The sequence below is a fragment of the Rhamphochromis longiceps genome, linkage group LG16 (assembly GCF_057381845.1).
Source record: "Rhamphochromis longiceps isolate RC_006_pf linkage group LG16, R_longiceps_female_GT1.1, whole genome shotgun sequence".
NCBI classification, from domain to species: Eukaryota; Metazoa; Chordata; class Actinopteri; order Cichliformes; family Cichlidae; genus Rhamphochromis; species Rhamphochromis longiceps.
In genome coordinates, this window is record NC_140572.1 from 33,842,284 (window position 1) to 33,853,872 (window position 11,589).

General features: G+C 40.5%; 1 protein-coding gene across 9 annotated transcripts in view; it reads left to right on the forward strand.

The window, feature by feature from the left end:
* Window positions 1-3,302: 3,302 nt before the first annotated feature.
* The window catches only part of tns1b (tensin 1b), a 203,217-nt gene continuing 194,930 nt past the window's right edge, over window positions 3,303-11,589 (forward strand). For 4 of the 9 annotated variants that reach the window (XM_085385302.1, XM_085385303.1, XM_085385299.1 and 1 more), the window contains exon 1: window positions 3,306-3,711. In XM_085385302.1, the coding sequence (XP_085241428.1) occupies window positions 3,613-3,711 (99 nt within the window). In that variant the 5' untranslated portion in view covers window positions 3,306-3,612. Of the gene's footprint in view, window positions 3,712-11,589 lie in introns of all 9 variants that reach the window. The other 5 variants (XM_085385300.1, XM_085385298.1, XM_085385307.1 and 2 more) reach the window with 4 other exon arrangements.

The window sequence follows — 11,589 nt, forward strand, 5'->3', positions numbered from 1 at the left end:
TGAGTTGTAGTGTTAAATGGAAGCAATTAATTGGCTTTTTCTAACGGGGAAATCTGAAGGTATAACATTTTCGGCATTGTTACTGAAGATACAAGAGAAGGTAGGTACAGATTATAAAAAGAAAAAAAGTGTGCTTCTTCTTCTCATGCATCGATCGGAGTCTCGGTTTTTATTGAAGTGTTGTCAGCTTTGGCTTTATCTGCCACCCTGTCCATAGCATTCGCCTCTGTCATACCAATCGTCTGCATGTTCTCCATATCTACGCCTCCTGCCACTGACTCCAAACCATACGTTGTGGCAGGTCTCCCTACCATGTTGCAAACTTTCCCTTTCACTCCTTTCCACCCACTCCACCCTGCCTGCACTCTCTTCTTCACCTCTCCTGTGCATCGCCCGTTGCTTTGGATGGTTGACCCCAGGTACTTAAACTTGTTCACCTTCAGTATTTCTGCTCCTTGCATCCTCACGGTTACATCTTGGGAGTAATCCAGCTCATTTACGTTCAGCGTGGATGCTGTCAAGGTCCTGGACCTCTTATATTTCTGTATGTCCGTCCTCTCATAGTCTATTAGTGTCCTCAGTAATATGTTTTAGTACTTCTGGTAATCTGGTTTTCATGTTGTTGCTTCCTTAGTTTCAGGGTCTAAAACCGCTGTCGGTTCTTATCGAAGTTCACCGAGATTCACCATCTTTCCTGAACATAAATCGATTTCTGTGGCAGGTAAAAGATTCAGGAAAGAGACTGGGTGCAGGAAATAACTGCTTGAAGTTTGTGCGGCTTTCCCATCGTTATTTTCAAGTACATTACGTGACATATACACTTACAAGACAATAAACCGACTTTGAAATGATGTAACAGTCTCACACAGCGTTACACAGGATAGTGTCCAGGAATAGAAGAAAGTTATGGAGGATAGCTGTGCAGCTTTGTAAGTATTTTTGTATCCAATAGAAAGACAGGTTAAAGAAAGGTTAAAAGCGGGCAGCTCTGTTGACTCTGGTCACTACTTTACAAATGATCCAGCAGGGGGAAGCATCATTGCATGAAAAGCCCTTTAACCTCACTTGACTACATACCCCAGAGATTCATTCACTCTGCAAACTCCTCACACCAGGGTTGAAGAACTAAAACTGAAGCGCTTGAAGGATTTTATGGATTTGAGAAATGCAAATCTTTTGTCTCAGTTACAAAGTTACAAATTAAAATACAGCACACTGGAAGATTGTATTGCTTGTTTTGCACTTAGTGTTCAACCAGCAATCAAAAAATCCATGTAATGAGCTAAAAAACTAAAACTTAAATTCTAATAGTATAATTAATATTTCACAGGATTTCTTTTTAACTTTCATTGACTGTCTCCTGATATTTTTTACTCTATTGTGCTACTTAATAGCAGGATAGTATACTCAAAGCAACTAATTTTATACTTAAAGTACATATTGTGCAGAATCATCTACATTTCATAACTGAATGCACAGAGTATCAATTTAATGTTGCAACAGGACATGACTTTGATTACTTCTTTACTGCCAGGTAATTTTAAATAATGCAATTAAATTAAAGCTATAAAGTAAATGGTATGAAGTACAATATCTAATCAGCTACACTACATAATATTTTTAACATAACCTGGAGAAATCTGTGCATAAGGAGGGCTGAAAATCACTATTGGATGCCTCATGGAGCACTGCACTGCATCAAAACAGCCATAAACACTTGCACAAACCACTGTCCGTGAAAACAGTTCACTACGCTGTTCACAAATGCAGGTTAAAGCTCTATCATTCAAAGATGATAGAAAGGTACCACCAATGCTAAAAGGTATGCAGAGCTTTTAGAGGAACATACATTTGGATCCAGACGCATATTTCAATAAGACAATGCTTAATCAAATACTGCAGCTCTTCTAGCAGCATGGCTTCATAGTAGAAGAGTCTGGGTGCTGAACTGACCTGTCTGCAGTTCAGAGCTTTGAACAGCTGTGAACATTTGAAGGATCATGACACGAAACATGCGACAAAGCTGAACCAGGACTGTTGAGCAGCTATGGTCCTCTACCTGACAAGAATGAGACAACATTCATCTCCCAAAAAGTCCTTCAGCTGCTCTCCTCAGTTCCCATATTTTTGCAGACTGTAGTTCAAAAAAGAGGGGATGCTACACGATGGGAAACATGGCGCTGTCCCAACTTTTATGAGATGTGCTGCTTTCTCGGTTTCAACATTTAGTATGTTCTATTGTCAATAAAATATGGGTTTAAGAGATTTATAGAACATTACATTCTGTTTTTAATGTACATTTTACACAGTGACTCACAACGTTTTTCAGGAACTGGGGTTGTACTAAATAAAGCACATGTACATTAAAACCAGGTAATTATATTTCAGGGGGTGTGGTACTATCTTATTACAGTGAACTAAAACAGAACTTAAAAGTATGTGTGAAACTTTTCTTTAAATTTAAACTTCCTTAAAAGTACAAATGAAAATAAACAGGAAACATCCTTAGTTTTTGTCAGTCTGGTCAAATTTTCCAACATAACCAGCCTCAGGAGGCGTTACTGAGACTTTATAACAGCTGACACACTGTCTTATCAATATTGTTATTCTGCAGTTGTAGTATAATAGATAGTAAGTTAGATACTTTGATCCCACAGGGGAAAGTTTTGTGTTACAGTAGCATGATAAAGAGTAAAAATAGAACAGTCTACAATACACAACAATAAACAACAAGGTTAAAATAAAAGTGCCACACACAGGACCTCATACTATGAGATAGTGCAGGAATTTATGTATTTACAACAGTGATAAAAAAACAAAACAAGGAAAGTATAATTGAAGTTAAGTGAAACAGTTAAAGTAAGACTGACATTGTGTAAGAAGGATGTGCAACTTGTATTATTAAATAATATGCATGCTTTAAATCTATAGTGTAAAACAAGCTGCATGCCAGTATAATACTAAAACATGTCCTGGCAGGTGTGTTCACCTGTCACAGGATGCAGCGTCATCCCTTTTTAAATACACATTAAAGAATATGTCAAACACTGGAACTCATTAAAAGAAACAAAAAAAAAGCAGTGGAATAAGTTTGGGCCTGTACCACCTGATGCCGCCAATCTCTGGACACACCCCTGCACATGTTTACCTGGAGGTCAGATAATTACCCCGGGGAAGGCGGAGGGAGAGCATTGGTGTGGATTGTACCTGTTAGGACAGAAATGGACGTGTTTCAGTCTTTACAGTAATGTAACACAGCTAGTGTGTACTGTCCGAATAAATGAAGTGAAGAGAGAGAGCGAGAGAGGGAGGGAGGAACACCTTCAGTGTTTAAGGCTGCAGGCTACCTGTTCGTCCTCCACAGTCTGCAGTGGGAAGCGCTCAGTCTGCGCGTGCGGGCGAAAACAAGTGCGACAAACTCCTGGAAACTTCTCCGCGCCCCAAACAGCGCACAGTGATGCCGCACAGACTGCGCCGATTCACGATGCGTTTAAGCGGAATGAAGCAGTAATTAGTGCGCCTACAGCTGCAGCAGTGGCGTGAGAGAACAAGGGCACCGAGTGCTGGGAGTCTTTGAATGGGTTTGGACGTGTGCGCTCTGGCTTTGCTCGGATGGGATGCTCGGTGAGCTTCATCTGCTGTGAAGAGGACTTTCTGCAAATGCCTGTTTACCACCATGGGGAGGAGAAGAAGAAAGGAAGCCCGAAGAAGGTAAGGAGAAGTTGCCAGAAGGGGGGAAACGCGCGGGTGGCCAATGTGCGCAGACACGAGTGGGCGTCCAATTTTAGCAAAAGAACAGACAGGGCTTGCCTGCGTGTTTGTTCAGGTTGTTTTCGCTGCAGGCTCGGTTTGTTTATTTGCTTACGCGTGTGTGTATGTGTGTGTAGTACATAAGCCAGATGACTTTCTTTATGTAGGACATCAGATAAGACTTATCGACCTTTGGTTCCGCTTGCTAAAGTCGATTGCAGGCAACATCAGATTCTCTCCAGCAATAAGTCACCCAGTGAGAGCAGGATATATCCAGTGCTCGTTAAATGAACAAGAAACAGCCTGTTCACGAGCATCAATCCAGGTTTAGTGTGCGTCTAATTCCTGCGTTGACATTAGGCATTCAAACACTGCTCCTGGGAGGAAATGAGGTAAACCATTCACTACAATGGATGCCAAGGGCAACTCTGAAAAGTCCAAGTTCAGTCCATGACAAAAACACGCATCAAAGGAGCTACCTGTGGTGATGTCATGGAAATAATTTACATTTTCTTTCTCTTACCCTCCGCTGCTGTGTCTGCGGTGGTGGAGCCTTCAGAGTAGCTCAGTAAAGGGTCAAGTTTAAATCACAAGTTAGCGTGGCTGTGACCTGTGCCACATCAACACTTTTAGATATGTTTGAGCCAGTCTTTCAGCCGCTCTGAGAAGATAAACTACCCACCTCTCAGCACCTCTCTGACAGGAAAATCAACTTTGAGCTGTAGGCTCTCTTTGAAGATCAGTCCCGATGCCAAACTGCAGCTGCGAACAGCCTCCGGTTGGTTTGGTGTAATTTAGAGGTAATCAGGAAGTTTTCCAAAGTCTGACCCCCCAAAAGTTAATATGGTTTTAGGCTCTCTGCTTAGAATGAGCTATAGTGCTGTGCAAAAGTCATAAGCCACCCATCATTTCTTCTAGGCTTTCTGAAGGGTTTTCAAAGTTTTTCTTTGGACACTGGCTGTGACTCTTTTTTCAGTCCAGTCTTTGTACCTGATCATTCTCAGAGGAATTTTTTAAGGTCATTCATAAACTACTGTATGTGTGAAGTTAATCTTGAGTCTAACTTATCATACTTTTAGCGTGATGAAAATAATCTGATACAGCTTTTGCACTTATGATACATTTTAGTTACTTTCAAGATCACATGCCCGTGTCAGCCTCTTTATTTGCATTTTCTTCCCTTTTCTAATCTTTTTCTGCTGTGATCAGATATTTCTAACCTGTAGCCCTACAGATAAGCTCAAAAGGTGCTTCCTGCTCCAAGGGTGGGAGTTATTTAACAGTCTTTTCCCTCTTTCTTTGTATTTGTTCATAAATTTTGCGTTTCTGCAATCAGAATCTGGCAAATCAAGACCTCTGTGCTCTCTTGTGATCACATTGTGATGCACATTCTTATACCCCTGTGCAGCCTGCAGATGTGTGGATAAATGCATGCTTGTGCCGGTATGATACACACTGCTTCTTTCTCGACCTCCCGAAGCGCTGCTGGCAACTGTTTACATCAGCCTGTGTTTCTAAAACCTTTGTTGTGGCTCATGTGTCGGGTCTCAACATGAATTGTATGATGTCCTGGATCCATAGAGTGGAGACAAAATTTTAAGTTTATTGAGAAAATCAATTAAAAGGAACAAATAACGTTGCGTGGAGGTATTCTGCTTCTGCAGGGCCTGCTGGCTGAGTGAGATGTTCAAAGGGTCATTTAAGGCTTTGCTAGGTGCCATTGATGGTAAGAAGCAGTTCCAGTTTCGCTGGAAAAACAACCAACTTAGATTTCTTTCCACTCTGGTCCTTAGAGCCTCCCACTGTCTGAGAAGCCTCTGTTTAAATGATGGTGCGAGTTTTTCTACTTTAAATGTATATATTTTGATTATGTCCAGTGCACCAGCTTTGGCCCAGTTCCGTTTCGGCTTTTACAATATGTCTAATATGTTCGCAGTCGTTATCATTACTTTCTTTCTTCTTGGTTTTTATTGCTAAGGTATCTTATGTGCTTTTCTAAAATGTCATGAAAGTTTACAAACCTGAACTTAATTTCCATGAATGCTGTTTCATTTTGTTTTGGCTTCTAACAAAGTGAATAATTCCGCTCATCTCATATTTGCTGTTGTGTGGCGTTTCCTGAGTATCTGAGAGGGTTTTGGGGCCAGACTGGATTTGACGTGTGTATTTCTACACACTTTTGCTCAAATTAAGCATTTAGATGTAGGTTCCCCAACATTGAGTGCTGTTTAAAGCCAACTAGCTTTAAGTAGAAGTGGCTGATTAGGTCCTCCAGCTCCATGTTTGCTCTGCTGCGTGTTTACTAACCACACTTCGAAGTGAAAGCAGATGTTTCGTGTGCAGGTGCAAATATCTGTGTGACTTTTTCAGGACTCTCTCAGTAACGGACAATGAAATGTTCTTTGTCGTAATTTTTACTTTTTTTTCTTTTTTAACAGTGCTTCATCAAGTCTGTTATTTCCATTTATTTTCATTCTTTCAAAACAAGGAAGAAGAGAGAAGTGGGATCACAAATTTCCCCACGTGTGGGACTAATAAAGGTTATCTTATCTTATCTTATTTTGGAAATCTTGGAAAAACACCTGAATTAAACTGAAAAGAAAGAGGCACAGGCTAACTGCAAATTCCTGCGAGGGTGTCCCAAAGTTGCCACTGTGTTGTAACCTATGCCTTGTAGTTAAGTGCATGTGGCATTCTTCTGTCAAACACTTATTTGTGCTTTTTGATTTCTTTTTTAAATTCAGACTATTCAACAATCTTTCCATCTAACATGCTGCAACTGCCGCCCTGGTGGGGAATCACCAGATGACACCATGTGCATCAGTACTGTGGAAGGAAAATCCTTTAATCTCTTAAATAATAGGCATCTATTGCCCACCATAGCACAGACACATACTTTATATTAACCAGTGTAATCCTGTGCTGCTTGGAGGTAACACTACAGACACATTTTTAGAGCATCTCGGGTGACTTTTCCTGGATGTGCTGAGCTGCCAGTGGTGCACACAAGCAGCTGGCACTGAGGCGTTTAGGGCTGTGGGCACACTAAGAGCTGTGGGAAATGAATGCCCTGACTCTGCCAGCAGAGCTGTGGCTCCAGTAATGAAGTAGTGCCAAAGCGTTTAAAATAGTCACTCAAATGAGGTAGCCAAGTGTCAATCATGCTGAGTGTAAACAATCAGCAGTCGCTTGAAGGAGCGGTGAAGAAGAAGCTCTAAAATTGTCCATGTGTGAAATCCTGCTGTTCCCTAGTTAGTTTAGCTTGAGTGTTAAAGAGAAACTTGGTTAACAAGCATTTTAAGCTGTAAACTGGACTAAAAGTTGTCGACCTTTGTGTTGAAAACCTTTGCTTCCCAGAGGGTTTTTTGCATACCATTTGTTTTCCTTTTCATGTCTATGTGTGCGTTGGTGGTGTACTCAGGTGCACACAGATTACTTTACGTGTGATGCTTGTGGTTTGTTTTCCTTATGAAGAAGATAGTTTTGGCTACACCTGTCAGCAGTGCTCAGGGAAGCTCAAGGCACCGAACTTTGAAGAGCGATAACGATCGAACAAAATATAAAATCAAGACTTTGATCTAGATGAGGGGGACCTGAGATTGTTTTGCTGCGAGGTGCTGTGATACAGTGGGAACACATGCACCGACAGATGATTGGCAGAGGGATCCATCAAAAACAACATAAACTGTGATTTCTTTAGCTCATTCAATCAAAGGACCGATGAGCTTATTCAGTGGAAGTCTAAGATCTGCAAGAATTGCTACTCCTTCTAGACTATTGGTGAGATTTGACTGAAAGGGAGTAGTCATGGTAGGTATTCAACTTATTGGGAAAAAAGCTCTACTTTTAACCCCAGAACAACATCCAAATAACTGCAGCCCTCACTTGCCTCGGTTAAGGTCATTGTTCATGACTCCAACATAAGAAGGAGACTGGGCAAAAATGGCCTGCATGGCAAAGTTCCAAGACGAAAACCACTGCTGAGCTGAAGCAACATAAACATTTTGCTTTGCTAGAAAACATCTTGATGATCCACAAGAGTTTTGGGAAACTGACGAGACAAAAGTTGAACTTTTTGGAAAGCGTGTGTCCAATTATATCTGGTGTAAAGGTAACACAGCATTTCAGAAAAGGAACGTCAAACCAACAGTAAAACATGGTGGTGGTAGTGTGATGGTCTGTTTTGCTGCCTCAGGAAGTGGAAGACTTGCTGTGGTAAATAGACCATGAATTCTGTTCTCTACCAAAAACATCCTGAAGGACAATGTCCGGCCATCTGTTTGTGACCTCAAACGTGCACCTGGGTTCTGCAAAAGGGCAATGATCCAAAACACACCAGCAAGTCCACTTCTGAATGGCTTAAGAAAAACAAAATGAAGACTCTGGAGTGGCCTACACCTTCATTTATAAATTGTATTTTGTGTTTATTCGTGTTATTTTTGTCTAATATTTAAATTTCTTTGATGATCTCAAACATTTAAGTGTGATAAACATACAAAAAATAGGAACTCAGAAAGGGGGGCAAACACTTTTTCACACAACTGTAAATCCAGCATGATAGCTAAGCTTTTGTCTCCAAAATATACAACATGTTGGTGGTCAAAATACTATAGGCAAAGAGAAAAACATGGTGTTCAGAAACCAAAGGGTGCCTGCATATAGTCTATGGAGCAAACTGTAAAAAGTTATTGTCCGGTAAGGCTAGATATCAAGAGCTGTCTAACAGCTGAATGACCAATCATGGCAGAGCTTTCCTCCTGCTGATCCAAGCTAGCACCAACCCTTTCAGTTTGACTGACTCCCAGAAGCAAGTGCTAAAGTAACCGCATCATATAAAACTTTGGCAAGCTGCCTCCAGCTCAGAATAGCCAATTGAATTCCTGGTGACAAGTGGTGAGCAGCTGATGTGTTTAAAAAAAAAAAAAAAAAAAAAAGTAGCTCTACAGCAAAACATTATCTTGCTTTATTTGTTTTTTAACTCTTGAAGAGCTTCTGATATTGAGAAAAGCTGAGAGAACTGAACATATATTACTGTAGTTGAGTGTCCTAAATGTCTTTCTCTTATTTCCTTTCTTTAGTTTCTTCCTCTCCTTTGGCTCCATGTGTTCATAAAACAGACTGCACAATGGTCAGTTAACTTGCACAAGTGTCTACACCTCAGCTTAAACTGGAGGAAATCCACATCTATTTGTAGGCTATTTTGTCCTTGTAATTGCCCTGCCTTTTAAAATATGCTTTTTGTGAAGCCAGCCAGGGCACACCCTAAGAGATACTTAGCAGACCAAGCCATGTGGGTATATTAAGAGTGGATTCATCACGTGGAGAGAAACATGACTCCATTGCAAGGTCTATTGCTATGTATGCTGCTTTGTCAAGTGGGTTATTGTTTGGTGGCACGTGCCATGCACACCAGATAAGCTGGCAGTAAATTGAGCATTGCAGTGGTAGATGGCCAAAGAGGCAATTTAAATACTTTGCACTGGAATCAAAATAAAGTTGCTCTGTAAATGAATTCCATGCACAATTGGTGTTTAAAAAAACAACAACAACATACATTGGGTACATACAGCCTGCACATTTGCATGTAAACAAAGTATGCTTTGTTAGCATGAAAGTTGATACATGTTGCCAAAGGCTGAGCACTGCTAAGATTGGGGTGTTTAAATATAAATTAATGTATTTCTGATGACTAGTGCTGAATGGGAACAGCTGGGTTCATGCTCTTTTTTTTTTTCTTTTTCTTTTTCTTTTTTTTCCTTTTTTCTTTTCTTTTCTTTTTGGCTTAGCGCTGCCTTTAGAGTCTGCTTACCTGTTTTATAAATGCCCAGAATCCACTGTCTGGCTTCTGTTAGGTCCACCAACATCCTGGAGAAATATCTTGCTGGTGCTGCTGTGTACTTTGGCTGCCCAGGCAGGCAGTGAACAGTTTGTTTTAGCTCCTGCCCTCAGAGCAGCTTTGCCTTGCAGTTCTATACAGAAAGGAACTCTGGTTTGGTTGTGTAGGCCCAGATAACCGGAACAGTTAGTTCAAAGCAGAATAAGAATTGATCTTGACCATTTCTTAAATTACTGATCAGTTCTGCATTCAGAAGGAAAACATATTGCTCATATAAATTAAACCTCGAGCTTTGTTTCTTTTAACTGGTTGTCCCAACGCTGGCAGAACTGTGACAGCTAGCAGTGAGTCTCTCTCATCTCTGTGATGGAAATTTGGCTCAGTGTTCTTTGCAGAATTGTTTTAATTCAGTCAATCGGGAGAGTTTTTGAACATGAACGGCTTGTTTAAGGTCATCCCACAGCATCTCGGTTGGATTGAGGCCACTCCAAAATCTTTTGAGCCATTCAGAGGTGGACTTGCTGGTGTGTTTGAGATCATTGTCCTGTGGCATAACCTCGGGGGGTGAGTAACTTTTTCAGACAGGATCCAAGTAGGTTTGGATATAATTTAGGATTGGCAAAGGTGTTTTCTTAAGCTCAGACCATTAGTACTCGTGAGGTTGGGGCATGAACCAATTTTTATTAGGTGGTCCCTATGTACAATGCTGCTGACTAAGAATTTAGTGGGTACTTTTGACCATAAAGCCCATCTCTGGCAAGTTCCTGCCAGTTCACAGCCTAAACTGTAGGATGTGGTAGGAGTTGAGGAGGCCAGCCGTGGAGTCGTGCACATCTGGAGATCTGCACAGTAGCCATGCAGGGCTGAAACCACCAATCTGTTGAATGACAGAGGAAAGTGGGAGGTCATTGGTGAAAGAAGGGAGGCAGCCACAAGAAACTGTTTCAGATTTTTACCTCACAGATGTATTTTACTTCTTCTAAACAGATCTTGTGGACAAAAGTCTCCCTCTGTGTTATGTTGACTAGCTAATAAATGATGAAGGGATGAAACCAGCGTTTTCTGAATAACCCAGCAGGCTGGCTGTAGTAAAAAGTGTAACGTATAAAACGTCTATTGAAAAAAACATCCTGCTTGTTAATTGATTTATGATCTCATTATCCCATTGCTAGAGAGTAATGGTCTTACTCTCTAGTTTAAAGTCTAATTTACAACAGCATGATTGTGAGCATGATGTTCATTTGTAAACTGCATGAAAAAGTGGGGTATTTTTTGGTGGCAGAGTTCTTACTGTGCTGACCTGCACAATGTCTCCAGTTTCTCAGTCAAAACAGGGAAAAAAATGAACAAGATTGATGGTTAAAATATACAACTTGATTTATTTTATTTTATTTTTTTGGAGAGTCCACAAACCAGTGGCTGACATAAGGAATGTGTAAGGAATATCACAAAGCCCACTTGCTACAGTAGTTATTGTTTTTTTTTTTTTTTCCCCTCTGGTTTGTATTTTTGTCTCATATTTTCCTTTAAAGTTTCCCATTATTTGGTTTGATCAGAGTTATGTTAACTTATGAATTAACTGCTGTTTTAAAGAAGGCTTTAACTGGATGTTGGTTGCTGATGCTGTGCCGATGCTCTTCACGGTCAGTGCTGCTGTTGTTTTCATGTTAACTGGTTAAGTCAAGGAAGGCTGAAAATCTCAGCCCTTTTCTGGCTTTTTTATTCCTCTTAGAGTTAGATTAAAGGTGTGACAATTAAACTGAATTAAAATGAAATTTCAGTGTTGGATTTGACATTTAGCATGTTTTCATTCAGATTTTCCTTCTGCATTTAAATCAGTACATTTTTCTGTGAATCCAGACTTGTCTATAGGACTTTCATAAGTACTTTTTAAAATGCGAAACAAGGTTGTGTTAGTAGCCAGTCTGACACCAGTAATATGCTGGACTGCTCCTTCCTTAAGAAATGAATCCTCATTTCATTTCGATGCCTGTCAGGTGCTG